This window comes from Microtus pennsylvanicus, chromosome 17, assembly GCF_037038515.1.
Source record: "Microtus pennsylvanicus isolate mMicPen1 chromosome 17, mMicPen1.hap1, whole genome shotgun sequence".
Lineage (NCBI taxonomy): Eukaryota > Metazoa > Chordata > Mammalia > Rodentia > Cricetidae > Microtus > Microtus pennsylvanicus.
Window position 1 is genome coordinate 37385197 of NC_134595.1, and position 18071 is coordinate 37403267.

Genomic DNA, 18071 nt, shown 5'->3' on the forward strand with positions numbered 1-18071 from the left:
AAGCAGGAGGGGCAGGGGTCAGCTCATTCCTCCTCACACTTCAACAGGACAAAGGCAAAGCTTAGCTAAGGGCAACTCTGGGCTTGGATGCTGTTACCCAGAAGTCTCTGCAAAGCTTCAGACTCCTCAGATGACATCAGGAACATGGGTTTACTACAAGAAGTCCAATCAGAAGCCAACAGAAGGTGATTTCCACTTAAAACAACTGCCCCCAACAATGTGTCCCTTTAAAGAAATAAGCCAAATAACAAGGTTAATAAAGGCTTTAATGTCTCTCACACACTCACCAAAAAAACAAAACTATATAATTTAAAAAGGAATCAAAAACATGGAAAAATCATAAAGGATACAGAGGAACAGTTCTGCTAAAACACAGATAAAGTGCCGTTCCATACAACACCAATCATCAGAACCAGAACTCACTTTGAACACAAAAATGCCACCTCACAAATAATGTGGCCAAAGCTGCCAACAAACCCGGGAGTGCCTCAACCAGCAAAGTACAGGAGCCTTGCTTCTGTTTCCCTCTCCCACCAAGAGGCTAGGGAAGAGTGAGGAGCAAATGGGAAGAGGAAAGGAAGCCAGGGGACAGATGCATACACCCATGCAGTCTCCCTCTTGCCCACTTATTCAACATGTCTGTTCAGACAACTGCCCTTCTTTGTTCTTATATCTGGCTTGACACACTTGAATCCTGACCCAGACTCTCATCCACCTTTCTCTTAGGCTTGAGGGACTGTCTGTAACTTTTAAGTCCATTGTCACTAAAGTGTTCATTCATACGGGCACACCTACAATTAAAACCTCTAAACCTTAGATACACAGCACACGGAAAGGAAACAATTTACCAGTCATGTATGAATGAGACAGACTTCCTTAAATCTAGTAACCAAAGCAAAACACAAACTGAGTCTACTTTGGTGACAGAGAATAGAGTCTACTTCGGTGACAAGAGAATAATCCTGTTACAAAACTCCCATGATGACAATCAGTTACTCTGTTGAGGTTTTCACTATTAGAGCTTTTACTAAGAGTCCTAGTTCATCAAGGAGAGAGAAAAATGTGTAGTTTAATATTAGCACCAAGAGTTAACCAACCTGTAAGCACTACATCTTAAAATGTAAATACATCTACACCTGCTGTGTCTGCTACTGAGCTGTTTAGGTCAAGCCTGATCATAGAAAGTAGGCAATCAACTTGGAATCAGAATATAAACACAACAATTCATGGATTTACTTATTCTTCCTGCTGGGCCGTAACTTATGAGCATGTGTATACACACCTACAAAACAAGAGTCCAGCCTCCCCACATGCCTAAATGATAGTCTTGGCTACTAAAATAAACAATATCAACACCCAGCCTTTTAACTGTATAATACAGGGCTAAAACCGCCCCCCCAAAAAAACCCCAAAACTTTAGTTTATCTTCTCATCCAAAGAGTTTTGGCTAAGATCCAAAGATTGCAGAGTACTAATTGCTATGGAATTCCAGGTCAGTCATTTAACGTGACCACACACTTGGCATTTTACATGGAAGGTTATTATGTAGACTGAAGGGAACTGATACCTCTGCTCTAGTAACTTGTCCCTTCTAGCCCAAAATGTTAACTGCTCTCAATGTAACTCTGGGATCATGGTTAAATCAATACAGTCTAGGTGAAATCGCCATTTGGAGTCAAATGGGAAAATTAAAAGAATGAAGAGAAACGCTAACGAGGCCACAGTATGGGCAGAATTCAAGTCCTAAGTTGTAAGTAGTAACTTATTTTCAACTAACAAGTCCTGCCCAAGACATGAAGGTCAAACCAACCAGGTTCTGTGCCACATGCACATAAGCCATGAAAACAACTCCAATTTGGCTGTTCAGGGTATTATTTCTGTTTTCCTCCATGGTGTACTGCAGAGCTCACATCAAAGTTCTCCCACGCAGAGACGGCAGCGGACAATGCTAGAGCTCACAATCACCACTGCACTTGAGATAATCAGTTACTTTCAAGCAAAACAAAACAAAACAAGGCTCCTGGTAGAAGTGAAACAACACAATTTAAAGTTAGTTCTTCAAACAAATATTTTTCTGTTGTAAACTACCGCATACCCTACCTGTGCCCTTGTGGGACATTCACTACAAGGTGTGCAGTAGACGGCAGGAGTCAAAGCTTTTATCAGTAGACAAACAAAAGCAGTGAGGCCATTACACTTCAATGACTCAGACCTTTAGAAGAGGTGATCATGTAAGAATGCACCTAGATTGCAAGAGTCTGGCTGGAGCTCTCCGAATACAATCTTCCAGAAAAGATGTTACATCTTCAGTGATAGGTTTTAACATCCCCCGAAAATCTGACATGGTCTCATACATACCTCAGAATGCAGAGTAACCCTCCCATTAATAGTAAAAGCAAGAAAAAACAGGGAAGGAAGTGAACACCAGGCTTCACTTTGCTAAAGCCTGTGCAATCCTAATGACAGTTGAGCTAACAATTCCCTCAAGCTCATTCTTTTTATGGTTTCATTAGCTGCTTAACCAGGCAGATAATGTTGGCGAAGTGATTTATGCAGCGCTTGCCTTTGCGTCCCCACTTGGTTTCAACTCAGAGCACCTAAAAAGTAAGAGATGTACTGTGCACCTTTGATAGCTCCTGGGATTACCTACAGCTATTCTCCCAATTCTCACCCTACTACTTAGTTTTGCCTTTGCAACAGTGTTTGCACTGTAAAAAGCAGCATGCCTCTTGCCTTTCTCTGCCTGGGAGACAAAGACACTAGCATTCTTCCCTGCCCTAAGCATCCCTGTCAAGGAGTCATAGTTGAAGCAATACTGTGGTGTAGGAGGTCCTTCTGTTTATGTGTTGTTTTCATTGGTTAAATAAAAAGCTTAGGTAGACAGAAATGAATGCTAGAAAGGAGGGCAGAGTGGCAGGCGCCATGATTCTCCTGCCTGAGGCGGTCGCTGGTTATAGAATCTTGCCAGTAAGCCACAGTCACGTGGCGATACACATTAATGGAGATGGGTTAAACTAATATGTAAGAGTTAGCCAATAAGAGATTAAAGCTAATGGGCCAGGCAGTGTTTAAATGAATACAGTTTCTGTGTGATTATTTCAGGTGTAAGCTAGCCGGGCAGCTGGTACAAAGGCCCCCACCCTCTTTTCATGCAAGTTTGGCGCTCCAACGTGGTAAACTGACTCAACGTAAAACCTGAGAGGGCTTTAAAAGAAATTTTAGACACAAATATAGATTTTAACACAACTTTTTGCTGTTTGCTGGCGGGTGCCATAGAAAAAATTTCCTCACTCAGAGCCACAACAGGAAAAAAAGTGGTGGTTTTAAAATACCACCTTTCTGGGCTGTGCCGCCAGTATGACCTCTGACTCTTTTGGGAGACGAAGCATTTGGATGGAGTTTGTGAGTAAAGTGCTTATGCTTGGTTTGTTTGATGACAACTGGACTCGCTGGAAGGGGGGCACTGCACGCAGCTCAGAGGCACAAGTGACTCAGAGGCACAAGCAGCTCCGCTATGCTGGACTGGGCAGGGCAATCAGGCAGTACCTGTATTTGACCTAGGATGGTAGCCACTCAGATTCTTAAAGCGCAAAGCAAAAGTGTTCCTAAACAGTAAAATTACAGATTCACAATAAGACATATTCAGACATAAAAGACCTCTAAATGGGTCACAGTGTTAAATAAATGTATGTAGACATGAGAGAAAAAAAATAAAGAGTATAGAGAGTCATAAAATACTTTAAAAAAAGGGTAGTCTTTAAAGAGACAGAGTACTAAGCCACATAAAAATAAAAAAATTCAGAGTCTGGATTCTGTATATTATTGCATTTTCCTTAAATTTTTTTGACTGTAAGGAGCTAAGTTCAGAGAGACGTTTCATTGTGTGGGCTGCTAAGCTAAACCAGCATGTATATTATAAAAGCATTATGACTTCAAAATCTGGGTCTGAGGATATAACGCTTTTGAAAAGAGGTTCTTTTTGTTTTCAGAGGATGAGACACTGTGGATTGCTTCTAGACCAATATGGTATGACAGACCACACCCTCCTTAAAGGTTGCCATAAACACCCTCAGAAAATTACTTCATTCAACTCCTGAGATGAACCTAGCATACAGGATATACCATAAAGGACTTGATTAACAGTGCCCCCATACAGCAGAAATAAGATTGGAGAGAAATAACTATGTCCATATTCCCAAATATTGTTTATAAATCTTTGTTTACATTTAAAGGGGGATATGATAAAGATATAATTACCATTGGCATGGATTTTGCTTTATTGATATAAATTTAAAGTCAATCTTGTTATATATATTTCTGATCTTAAGGTATTGTGATTGTGTAGTTCATTTAAAAATGTAATGTATAATTAGGAAATATAGGCTGTTAATGGACAATCATAAGTCAAGCTTATAGTCATATTACTAGATTTTCTAGATATAGAGATATTTCAGTTAGATAGGCATTCTTCATATCTTTCAAAGATTACAGAATATGGCATTTAAGATGTTTTAATAACTTAGGGCTTTTCATGACAATGAGACATGTCTGCTCCTGGCAGCACCAAGATACTTCAAGAGGAAGACAGGCATTGAAGAGGCTCCTTATGGAGTTGGTTAGCCATTTGGGCAAGAAACTGCTCTTGCCCGGACTGTTGCATAAACTGGACATAGAAAACCCATAGAGAGAGGACTGCTGAACTTGCCTAAAGATGAGATGATCCTTTGGGGTTCCTGTTTCATAAAAGAGTCTGTGAGACATTCCACAGGACACAAAAAGAAAGTGACTAAACTGTCCTTAAAATTTTCTGCTTCAGGCTGGGTGGCGGCGGCGCACACCTTTAATCCCAGCACTCGGGAGGCAGAGGCAGGCAGATCTTTGTGAGTTCCAGGCCAGCCTGGTCTACAAGAGCTAGTTCCAGGTCAGGCTCCAAAGCTACAGAGAAACCCTGTCTTGAAAAAACAAAAACAAAAAAAAAAAATTACCACTTCATGAAAATGTCTGCTGGATACTATGGGCCTATATATGCTGAAGATGGATGCACCAACATACAAAAGAACTTTGGGTGACTGTACAGGCCGCGAGATGTCTGTTGAGTTTTGGAAGTTGCTTACTTCTTGTTTACTTAGGTATTATTATATCCTCCTGGAGTCTTTGATGGAGTTGAAGAATATAGTTTTCCTTTGTTATAAGACAAAAGATATAAATATTGTAACTGTAATTCTTGTTTGATACCTGTTATATGTAATTTTACTATGTTAAAGTGAAAGCCTTCTTTTGTTTAAACAGAAAAAGAGAAATAGTGTAGAAGGTTGTTCTGTTTATGTGTTGCTTTCACTGGTAAAATAAAGAAAACTGCCTTGGCCTTTTGATAGGGCAGAACTTAGGTAGGTAGAGTAGACTGAATGCTAGAAAGGAGGGCAGAGTGGCAGGCGCCATGGTTCTCCTGCCTGAGACGGACGCTGGTTAGAATCTTGTTGGTAAGCCACAGTCATGTGGCGATACACATTAATAGAGATGGGTTAAACTAATATGTAAGAGTTAGCCAATAAGAAGTTAGAGCTAATGGGCCAGGCAGTGCTTAAATGAATACAGTTTCTGTGTGATTATTTTAGGTGTAAGCTAGCCGGGCCAAACAAAGCCCCCCACCCCTCCTAGTGCAACAATATTGGTCTTTGAACCTTTTATAACTGAGGTTTTAATCCACTGGGATCATGCCTGCTCCATGGGAAAATGATACAGAAGAAAATATCAACTTTTAGCTTTACCACCACAACAATATGGAAAGAGTATGATGAACACACTGTGTAGCGGCATCTCTGAGAGAAAATGTCAAGTGCATAATAAATAGCAAGTGTGGGACTGTAACATTCCAAAGCACCAACAATCCATTTTTTTTTTTTTGGAAACTGCATGTAAACAGCATTAAGAGTCATAAAATCAAAGGAAAAATAAAACTCAAATCAGGCTACAGAAATGTCTCTTCCAGGGAGAACAAACTATTATTAGTGTAACTGGCTTTCCAGTGAACTTTACTCATAAGAAACGTCAAAGGTTGGACTTGAGTGAAATCACTCAAAACGCAAAAGTTCAAGCCAAACGATATGTGCATCTCCAAACTTCCCGCTTTCCTCCAAACAGCTGTGGCAGTCATTGTGAGCAGACATACTACTCCTGGTGGCTCATCCTAGCTTTAAGGCTCCAGTCATTCCATAAATTGTGTGGGTATGTACATATATATATTTACAACATGTATTCTTAAGACAAAAGGAAACGTCACTCTTGTAGGAGAAAAAGGCTAATCACCTATAGATGAGACCAAGGTTTCCATAAAACAGCATGGAGCGTTACACATGATGGAATTTTGTCTTTTGGTTTGGCCCTGAGCTGTTTGTTGCTCCTGAATCAAGTAGAATTCCAAATTCTCTTCGGGCAGAGGAAAGGTGAGGTGGGTGGCAGTGAGAGGAAATTGCAGTTCATGTTGCCAGCCCTTTGCTCCTCACGAGGTCTGAAGGGTAGTTTTCCCCACGTCCATGCTAAGTGCCTGAGAGTTTTTTTCTGTCTCCAGCAACTCATCAAAGATCTCCCTTAAAATAAACAAAAAATAAACAGAATTCAATGAGAAGAGACAAGGGTGCACAGACAGGAAACGGATACTGATAAAACTTGCATCCTACTTGGCACCTAAATTTCACTAAATTAGCCGTTTACTTGTTTGAGCATCATAACCCTAGAAGCTAATTCTGAGAATGAGGAAGTGACAGCAGTCAGCTTTATAAAAATGCTGTGCAGTTCCCCTCACATGAGCAGACCTCACTGACAACCAGAAGACCAACCCATGATAAGACAGGTTCTACCACAGAACAAAGTGCCCTAAGTGTAATTCCCAGATATTTCTGTGAGATGATAATGTGGAGTTAACAGAGGAAATATTATGGAAGTCTGGGTAACTTCAGATGGTGGTAACTACCTGGTGGGTCGGTTTCTTACTTGTGCATGTAGAAGAAGATGTAGCCGCTCCGATCTCGGTCACTCTGCACAGAGGACTCTTGGATTTTAGAGACCTCCAGATCATTGTATGTGAACCACGCCTGTTTCTTAATGTCATATACATCACTAATGTAATGACCTGAAACAGATAAAATCTGAAATTAAGTTTTCTAAAACATACCACATTTTTCTTGGCTACCAGAAGCTTAAGAGAAACCCTCATTATTCTCTGCCTCAATAACATTTCTTTGTAAAATTCATCTGAAAACTATGTACAGAGAACTTTGTGTGTGTGGTATTCTGTAACAGAGCTGTATTTCAGCTCTTTGTCACTTGAGATAGGGTCTCTTTAGGGAACTCGCTTAACCTTGAACTCACCTATGTAGTTTACAAAGTCTTGAGTTTTTTCTACCATGCTGCTTCTGCCTCTCAGTGTCTGGCACATTACAGAAATGTACCAAACTGAGAGAAATAACTTCCTTTGAGGCTGGGGTTCCAGACAGGTCACTGGATTCTTATGGAAGTGCTGGAATAAAATTCTAGTCCTCATGCTTAGAGGGCAAGCGCTTTATCCACTGATCATTCCCCAGGCCAAGACAACTTTTTAATAAATGTATTTGCGCAGAGGAATTTTCATCACTTATGAAAAGTTACCCTGACTTATAAAATTCCCAGACAGTGTTTATTAAAGGGAGAATTCTAAAGTTTTTGTTGTTTTGTTTTGTTTTTTAATCTTTTTCTAGCTTGAGTCTCATGTAGCCCAGACTGGCTCTGAATTCCTGATTTTTCTACCTCTACTCCATGAATGCTGGGATCACAGATGTGTACCTCACTGTCCAGTTTATGCAGTGGTGGGGATAAAACCTAGGAGGGAAGCACTTTATCAATTACATCCCTAGCTTCTTAAATTTTTCTTAATGTAGTCAACCTACACCTAACAAAGATAGACAAATAATAACAAAAAGGGCAAATGGTAGCTGCTTTGTTAACAGATGCTGAGATCATGATGTCTGTTTACCTGAGGAAGTGGTACTCCCAATGTGACTGACAACACTGATGAGCCGATAGGAATGAGGAAGATTTCCAGTCTGAAAACAGAAGTGGGTATAGCTCTTCATTTGAATAAAAGTAAAATGCTGAATTAATTAGTCAAAGGTGACAGAATCTTCAGTGCATAGTGTGGCACGAGTAAGTAACAAACCTTAGTGGTCACAGTGCTTACAAGCCTCATGCATGTTTTTATGTATAAACTCTATCTCCAGGAACTATCCTACGGAAATAACTTAAAAGAAAGGAATAAACTTAGGACTAGAGAGATGGCTCAGCAGTCAAGAGCACTTCTTAATACTTACAGAGAAACCAACTTCAGTCCCCAGCACCTACCTAGGCATCACAACTGCCTATAAAATTCTAGCTCCAGGGGATATGAAGCCCTCTTCTGGCCTTCACAAACACAGACATGTACACCCAACACAAAAATAAGTCTTAACAAAAGTATACTTTACAGTTGGGTGGTGGTGGCGCATACCTTAACGCCAACACTGGGGAGGCAGAGGCAGGTGACCCCTGTGAATTCGAGGCCAGCCTGGTGTACAAGAGCTAGTTCCAGGACAGGCACCAAAGCTACACAAAGAAACCCTGTCTTGAGAAACAAAAGAAAAACAAACAAACAAATATGTAAATATAAATATATACATTCATTGTAATGTTATAATAATGATGTAAAAATATATCCAGTAAGAGTTGACTGATTAGCAGTAGAGCAACAATATATATTATTTACCTTTATAGAAAATTAGAAAAATTATATCCATTAGCAACATATTAGCTTGTTTTTCTTTTTTGAGACAGGTTTGAAGCATGATTAATAAAAAACTCAGAGAGAAAAACTGGCATTAAACTTGAAGGTCAGAGAAAAGCAAAACTGGCTCTCACCTCTACTTCAGTGTGCAATGGTGATCCTGCCTCCAAGAATCTCAGAATGAGACTGTGAGAGCTATCTCCTCCCATTTTATAATGCTCTCTAGGGCTGGGACTTAAGGCATGCATGGCCTGGTTTCTATGGCAACTAATGTGACTACTGGGATTAAAGGTGTGTGTTATCACTGCCTGTCTTGTAAGGCTGACCAGTGGGGCAGTTTTACTCCCTGATCTTCAGACAAGCTTTATTTATTAAAATACAAATAAAATGCTATAGCAAGGATTTCTCTGTGTAGCAGTCCTAGCTGTCCTGGAACCAGCTCTTGTAGACCAGGCTGGCCTTGAACTCACAGAGATCCGCCTGCCTCGAACTCCCAGTGCTGGGATTAAAGGCGTGCGCCACCACCGCCCATCTTGGCTTGTTTTTCAGATCCACATGAGCACACATAATAACTACAGCCCTATAGAAACAGTTATGATCAGTTACTTACTAAACAACAGAATGAAAAGGAAAGCTGCTGTGTTACTGCAATAGTTATGGATAGATTTCTATATTTTAATACTCCATTAAAATAGTTAATAAAAAATAAAATGTAATATTCATATACATACTTTATAATAAAATCAAACCCAAAGAAGGAATATAGCTTTAATAAATAAAAAACCATTATTATTTTGATGAAGTAGTTTACCTTAGGAAGTTTCAGTAGGAAATTCAAAATGTGGAGAACACTATAATCACACAGCTGCTGAACACACTATTATAATAAAAACTCAAGTTGTATGGGGAAGCATCACTGTAACCCCAGTACTCAGCAGAAGGGTCTGAATTCTAGGTTAGCTTGACTACATAGCAAGACCCTGTCTCAAAAAAAAACAAAATTCCAACACTTGGGAGGGACACGTGATAGGATCAGGTCACTCTTGGTTAAAAAGCTGGTTCCTGGTCAGTCTGAGCTAAAGAAGACTTCATTTAAAAAATGAAATTTAAACAAAAAACTTGTAAATAACCTTTTCTTCTTTTGTTACTCTGTAGTGTAAGCTGGCCTTGAACTCTTCTTGTCTCAGCCTTCCAAGTCCTGAGATTATAGGCATAAGCCACTATGGCAGAATAAAAACTCTCCTTAGGTAATAACCACCGCCTGGTTAGGTTATGACATTTTAAAGCACATGTGAAGGTGGGAATGATAAAATAATACATTAATAGTTTCTAATAATAGTTGTGTGCTAAAAGAATAGAATCCCATGTATTTTTTTGGGGGAAAGCAATTATTTTAGAAAAGAGAAGGATGTCAGACATTGTGGTGGCACACGCCTTTAATTCCAGCACTCAAGAAGCAGAGGCAGAGGGATCTCTAAGTTTGAAGTCATTCTGGTCTACAGAGTGAGTGACAGGACAGCCAGGGCTACATAGAGAAACCCTTTTTTGAAAACTCAAGGAGGGAGGGAGGGAGGGAAGGAGGGAAGGAAAAAGAGAGAGAGAGAGAGAGAGAGAGAGAGAGAGAGAGAAGAAAATGATACCAAATGTGCTCACAGAATTACAGAATCAACTGAATGGTTTTCACTAAATATAAAGATAGTAGTTACTTGGTAGTACTAAAAATAATTTAATGTATTTATGTCTTTATTTATATGGACATATATATTGTTATCTAACAAGAACAATCAGAATGTATTTTTTTAAAAAATATTTATTTATTTGTTATGTATACAATATTCTGTCTGTGTGTGTCTGCAGGCCAGAAGAGGGCACCAGACCTCATTACAGATGGTTGTGAGCCACCATGTGGTTGCCGGGAATTGAACCTTTTGGAAGGGAATTGACCTTTGGAAGAGCAGGCAATGCTCTCAACCACTGAGCCATCTCTCCAGCCCCCAGAATGTATTTGTTTTATTTGAAATAAATGAAGAAGCTGGGCAGTGGTAGCACACGCCTTTAATCCCAGCACTCGGGAGGCAAAGACAGGTGGATCTCTATAAATTTGAGTCCAGCCTGGTCTACAGAGCGAGTTCCAGGCCAGCCAAAGCTGCACAGACAGACTGTCTTGAAAAAAACAAAACAAACAAAAAAGAAAAACATAAATAAGAGATGAAGAACAAAAGACAGGTATGAGAAAATGAAGGTGCCCTGACAGCGGCCCAGGGGCAGAACTGAAGCTGTGTTATACTGAAGGGAGTCTCTAAAGAGAAGGAGCAGAAGGAACACTGACAGGCTCACCAACCATACCTCAGCATTTCTTTTCAGTTCCTCGGCTTCAGCTTCTGTGTATTCCATATCAAAAATATCCTCATTTCCAGAGTCTTCATCTGAGCACAGGGAATCCAGAAAAGGGTTGTTCAACTCTGAAGAACAGAAAGATGGGCCTGGTAAAGTTCTTAAAATAGACATAAGATGACTGAGAAGATAAAATAGCTCAAGATAGAGCTAGATATGAGGACGCCCACCTGTAACCCTAACACCAGAGAGATGGAAGTAAGAAGATAGCTAGGCCGAGGGCACTATGGATTATCAAACAAAAACGTATCTCAAAAGACCCAAACCAAAACAAACCAAAAACCCAGTTTGAAGTACTCATCTGATCATCCTAAGACATAAAATATTTTATTAACAGGGTTCCAGTTAACCCTTAGGAAGTAACTGTATATATAGGCATCTATGAAAGTGTCCCTTGTTTTCTGTATGTCCATGCACGTTCAGTTGAGCGTGTATGTGTATGTAGGTAGAGGTAAATTAACACCTCCCCCAAGACGGTTTCTTTGTAGCTCTGAAGCCTGTCCTGGAACTAGTTCTTGTAGACGAGGCTAGCCTCGAACTCACAGAGATTCACCTGCCTCTGCCTCTCCAGTGCTGGGATTAAAGGTGCTGCCACCACTGCATGACCTTAAAAAAAATAGATTTTATATGCATGGGTATTTTGTCTATATGTATTATCTGTGCACCACATGCATGCCTCAGACACCAAAAGGTGACGGATCTCCTGGAATTAGAGTCACACATGGTTGTAAACTGCCACGTGAGTGCTGGTAATTGAACCTGGGTCTTCTGGAAGAATAGTAGTATTTTTAACCATTTAGCCATCCCTCCAACCCCTCTACCTGGATTTTTAAGACTAGGTCTCTCACAGGCTCTGGTGAGACTGTTTGTACCTCCCTGGCACTGTGATTACAAGTATGCTTTACATAGCTTAGCAGAGGCTGCTGAGGGAAAAAACAGGCATCAACAGTTTTACCTGGCTGTGAACTGAGACCTATAGTAACAACTGACATGGCAAGCCATGCCAATGGGTGCAATAGTGGCATGAATGGTAAGGTGGCATCTGCTTTTTAACTGGTTTAAGACCAGTTTAACTGGTTCATACCAGGTACTATAAATCTGATCAAGAACCAATGGTTGGTGAGCTTATCGACCCATGGGGTAAACTTACTATTATTATTTTGCTAAATGGACATAGTATCAAACTGTCCTCTAAATTTGTGTGCTCATTAGTTAGTGTAGCTATCAATCCTCATCAGAGAACTTTCTGTGTGCAGTAGACAGTGGTTAACACAGAAACTCAAAACCAGTCACAAACTGGACATCTATAACATACCACTTGTTCCCAAGGCTCAGGGACCACCACAGAAAAAGGGATAGAAAGACTAAGAGTAGTCAAAGGTCAGGAAGACTGGAGTGAAACAGTTATCTCTGGACATGTCAGGCTGCTCTACTTAGGAATTCAATCAACAACTTAGCATGGAGCGATGTGGTGATTTAAGTGAGAATGACAGCCATACAACAGGCTCATGTGTTTAAATACTTGGTCCCTAGTTGGTGAAACTGTATGGGAAGGATTAAGTGGTTTGGCCTTTTGGAGGAGGTGTGTCACGTCACAAGGGGTTGGTTTTGAGGTGCCATTCCCAGTGCATTGCTTGCTCTCTGCCTCATGTTTGTGGATCTCAACTGGTCCTGCTGCCATGTCTTTGCTCCACCACCATGGATTCTAACACTCCGAAACGCTCAGCTGATGTGGGATTCCCCTCTGTATGCTGTGAATACCACTGGTTAACAAGCTGATCTGGGCCTATTGCAGCGCAGAATAGGGCAAGGCAGAGATTCCAAGCAGATAGAGGAGAGAGTAGGTGGAGTAAAAAAGAGAAGTCATGTAGCTGCTGAAGGAGATAGATATCCAGATGCCAGATGGATAGGCTACAACCATGTGGCGATGCACAGATGAATAGAAATGGGCTAATTTAAGATGTAAGAGCTAGCTAGGAATATGCAAGTCATTGGCCAAGCAGTGCTGCAATTAATACAGTTTCTGTGTGATTATTTCGGGTCTGGGTGGCTGGGAAACAAACAAGCATCCTCTAGCTACATTCAGCCAAACTAAATGTTTTCTTTTATAAGTTGCCTTGGTGATGGTTTTTTATCACAACCACAGAAAAGTAACTATCACAAGGGGAAAGGGCTTATGAGGCACCACTCCTAAAAGAGGATTTATGAAAAGTGTATGACTTCTTTGATGGAGGAAGGTCATTGGCTAATAAAGAAACTGCCTTGGCCCATTTGATAGGCCAGCCTTTAGGTGGGTGGAGCAAACAGAACAGAATGCTGGGAGGAAGAGGAAGTGAGCTCATACGCCTCAGCTCTGCTCTCCAGGGCAGACGCGATGAAGCTCCGACCCAGGATGGACATAGGCTAGAATCTTCCCGATAAGCGCATCTCGTGGTGCTACACACATTAATAGAAATGGGCCAAGCAGTGTTTATAAGAATACAGTTTGTATGTCGTTATTTTGGGGCAGAAGCTAGCCAGGCGGCCGGGAGCTGGGTGGCAGGAACGCAGACCTGCAGCTCGTTCTACACTTCTTGGGGAGGGAGAGTCAGTTTTAAGAGTATGGTCTCTGGTACGTTGATCATATTCTAGTGGATGATCTTACACTCAGTAATATAAAAGTAGAAATTTGGACTTTAATGGTTATATAGAAAAATATGCAGTTGGGGTGGGTGCTGTAGGGGCATGATAGATCTGGAAAGGATAAAGAGGACAGTTGGAATATGAATATGATGAAGATACATTGTATGAATGCATAAAATTATCAAAGAATTACTAAGAATATATTAAACAAAACAAATATGTATCACCACACCTTGCTTTTAGGTGGGTGCTGGGAATTAAACTCAGGTTCTCAAGCTTGTATAGGAAGCAAGACTTTTTTTTTGAAATACATTTATATGATAAAGGTATCTTGGGGCTGGAGAGATGGTCCAGTCTTCAAGAGCATTTGCAGAGGACCCAGGTTCAGTTTCCAGCACCCATATGGCAACTCAGACCTCCACAGGCACACACATAGTGTGTGTGTATATATGTATATGTATGTATATGTATGTGTGTGTGTGTGTGTATGTGTATGTATATATATAAAAAGAGGGGGCAAAACAAAACTTTCATACACACTTAAAGGTATATAACCATAAGAAATAATGAACTGAAAAATAATGCATAACCATACAGATAACCCAAATCACTTATCCCCCACAAAAGAGAGCAAACTAGGCAGGCCTCTAACTTCAGCACTCAGGAGGCAGAGGAAGACAGAGCTTTGTGAGTTCAAGGCCAAACTATTCTACAGTTTCAGGCTAGTCAGGGCTATATAATGAGACGCTATCTCTAAATAGTCCTTTGTTTATGACAAATTAAAAAATCATAGCTCAAGGATATTTAAGACAGAAACACCCAAGAATGGAAAAAAAAACCATACCATTTACCCCAACTAAACAGTGCTAAACAGTGACAGAATTTTAGACCTCTATTCTTTGAAGAGACTAAACAGTCTCTAGTTTAAGGGATATGAAGCACGGATGAGGTCATTCACGACAAATGCTAGTTGCATACTGAATGATGCAAGTGACTCACACTGCCAGCTCTGTTACTATATTTGGCTCTTAGAACTCTTTAGAACAAAGGTAAGAGATTTAAAATTCTTCAGGAACTTTAATACTCATGAGAGCTCAAAGTTGCAGCAGTGGTTCACACCTGTAATTCCAGCACTTGGGACAGCGATGCAAGTTGATAACTGTGAGCTCAAGGCTAGTCTGGGTTAGAGTGAGACTTAAAATTGGGTTAAATTTGACCTATTCATGTGCTTACAGGTTCCAATCATCACTTTAGCTCCCTTGTTTTCGTTATGAACTAACAGTAATAATTAGTAGATATATGAACAAGCTTTTAACAAGGACTATACAGCAGACCAAACACATTAGATACCGATCTAAAGCAAACAAGTCTACTCAGGAGAGAAACCATCAAGCCAATTAATATAGTGTATAATGTAAATAAACAAAAATAAAGCTAAAGGAAGTATTATAACAATGATTTTCTCTGAGAGAGAAAAGAGATACATGTCTAACTTCTAAGACTCTATACCTGGGAGGTGTTCATATTCATTACTATATTAAAACAAACAAAGAAGCTAAAACACTTTAGGGCTAGGGATATAGCTCAGCTAACTGAGTGTTTAGCACACATAAGGTCTTGCAAGTGATCCCCACTATTGCATAAACCAGTTGGTGTTGTAAACCTGTAACCTTTCAGAAGGCAGAGGATCAGGAGGAGTTCAATGCCATCCTTGGCTACGGAGAGAGTTCCAAAGACAGCTTAGGCTAAATGAGACTTTGTCTAAAAAAAATAATTTAAAATGTCTTCTATGTATTAATATACTTTTCCATTTAAAAATGTAATTAAAATAATCTCCATACCTTGAAGACTTAACTCTGTAGCCCTTTTCAGGTCATCATCTTCTTTCTGTTCCCAAGCCTCCTAAAGAGAAAAGAACGAAACTAAGGTATTTAAAGGGGTACTCCTTAGACACAACTGATTAAGGGAAAATAAATTTCTCTGGGAGCATTTGCTTACCATGCTTTCTCTAGCTTTACAGAGATTTGAACTACAACCTATGAGGAAGGTGGAGTGGAAACTTGTTTTTTTTCCAAAACTGGCCTCTTAAAAAAAACAAACCAAACCCAAGCATTCCTTCTAGGGAGTCTTACTAACTTTTGCTTGTTTTTCAGTGCAAGGGATGGAACCATGACCGCGCACAACGCTAGGCAAGTGCTTTACTGGTGACCTACATTTCCAGTCTCATGAAACTTTCATTAGCATGATCTGGATTATCTTAGATCAGACAACCATGAAAATAGCACCTATAAGTCAAGTATCTTAGATGATACAACAGGTCAAATAAACTAATATAAAGAAGTAAAAATCGAGCTGGGCGGTGGTGGCACCTGCCTTTAATCTCAGCACCTGGGAGGCAGAGGCAGGAGGATCTCTGTGAGCTCAAGGCCAGCCTGGTCTACAAAGTGAGAACTAGGACAGCCTGGGCTACAAAGTGAGAACTAGAAACCCTGTCTCAAAAGACCAACCAACCAACCAACCAACCAACCAACCAACCAACCAACCACCCACCCACCCACCAACCAAACAACCAATCAACCACCAACCAATCAACGACCAACCAACCAACCACCCACCCACCCACCCACCAACCAACCAACCAACCAACAAAAAGTAAAAATTGGGGATTCAGAGAGATGGCTCAGTGGTCAAGAGCACTTTCTGCTCTTGCAGAAACACAGCTTCAATTCCTAGCACCCACATGTTGGCTCACAACTATCTGTAATTTCCAGTCACAGAAAACCTGATGTTTTCTGACCTCTGTGGGCATTAGACAATCACATGGTTCACATATACACGCAGACAAAATGTGCACTCACATAAAATAAAGTAAATCTTTAAAGTAAAAATTAAGAACTAGGGATATAACCTAGAGTAGCCAATGTTATGTCTGATCCCCAGTACTACAACAAACACTTGTGTACAGACTTGCTATACAATGAGCTGATAGATTTTAGATATTTCTGAGAAATTTGTTATCAAACAATTTATAGAACACATATTGTAAGACAATAACCAAGCAAGTTTACTGCCTTGATATATTTCATAAAATCATGCTGAGGGATGTGCTGACAGCTTGCAGAATGAGGCTAACATGGAACACCCTTTAACATGTCATTTTGCTTTAACATGCAATCAACTACAGCATACAGCATGACTAATAATATTTTAATAATAAAAAATTTACTAGTTATAACTGTTCATTCAAGCCTAAAGCAAGCCCAAACAGTTTTTCTTTTTCCCCCTCAATAACTAACTGCACATAAACAGCCAGGATCAACGCCTGACACACAGCAAATGCTTAAAACAGTAGTGACTGTGACTTGCTGTCTGGAAGAAAGGAGAAAGCAGTGACAGAGTATCTTACTTGTTCTTGAAGGCTCTGAGCCAGTGCTTGCTGCAGTTCCTGCTCTTCTCTTTCACGCTCCATGTCATACTGCTGGAGCCAATCAACCTCTCCCTGAGAGCCTCCTGGAGTTTTGTTTTCTTTATTCTCGTCACAGTCTTTCGTTATCTCAGAAAAACTAGCAGGCTCTAAAGAAGCAGAATATTATTTTGGAAAAAAAAAAAAACACCCGAATTTTTGTGAACTCTAGTGGCACCTACTGTTGAGAGAGTAATTTGCCCTGCTCTTGCCTAACACTTTAGGTTTAGGGTCTAAGGCCTAGAACTTGCTAAGTAGCTGAGGATGACCTTGACCCCGACCTTCCACTTCCATCTCCTTGCTTGAATTACTGGTATGCACCATCACGCGTGGTTTTATGAGGTGCTGGGGATCAAACTCAGGGCTTTGTGCATGGTAGGCATGCCTGTTACTAAACAAGGAACACTCCCAGCCCTTGCTCACAACCTTTTGGGACCAACAATTTTATCTTCCCACATCTATACTGGGATGTCTCAGGTTTAGCACCATTAATAATTTGACTGGGATACAAGTAAGGTCTTTGGGGAGGGAGAAATGGAGAGGAGTGTATGCTGTGAATTTTAGCAGGATCCACAGACTCTACCAGGGATAGGAGGGCTTTAACTGAGTCACCTGACAGGAATTAAAGATCCCCTCAATTATAAAAATGGGAGTGCTGATGCCAGAAGTCTGTAGCTCTTTCTACTTGTTACCTTAGTTTTTGTCGTCCCTGCCCCCCAGTTGAGGACTGAACCCAGGGTCTTGTGTTTGCTGTCACTGAGCTAAATCCTTAATCCCACTTCTCTCTACTTCTGACAACCA

At 40.4% G+C, this 18071-nt stretch overlaps 1 protein-coding gene across 6 annotated transcripts in view; it reads right to left on the minus strand.

Annotated features, from left to right (window-relative positions):
* Positions 1-248: 248 nt before the first annotated feature.
* Positions 249-18071, minus strand: part of Usp37 (ubiquitin specific peptidase 37) — a 75538-nt gene continuing 57715 nt past the window's right edge. For all 6 annotated transcript variants that reach the window (XM_075951573.1, XM_075951571.1, XM_075951574.1 and 3 more), the window contains 6 exons: positions 17214-17380; positions 15649-15709; positions 11138-11253; positions 8009-8078; positions 6991-7129; positions 249-6587 (listed from right to left, as the gene is read on the minus strand). In XM_075951573.1, the coding sequence (XP_075807688.1) occupies positions 6500-6587; positions 6991-7129; positions 8009-8078; positions 11138-11253; positions 15649-15709; positions 17214-17380 (641 nt within the window). In that variant the 3' untranslated portion in view covers positions 249-6499. The remainder of the gene's footprint in view (positions 6588-6990; positions 7130-8008; positions 8079-11137; positions 11254-15648; positions 15710-17213; positions 17381-18071) is intronic.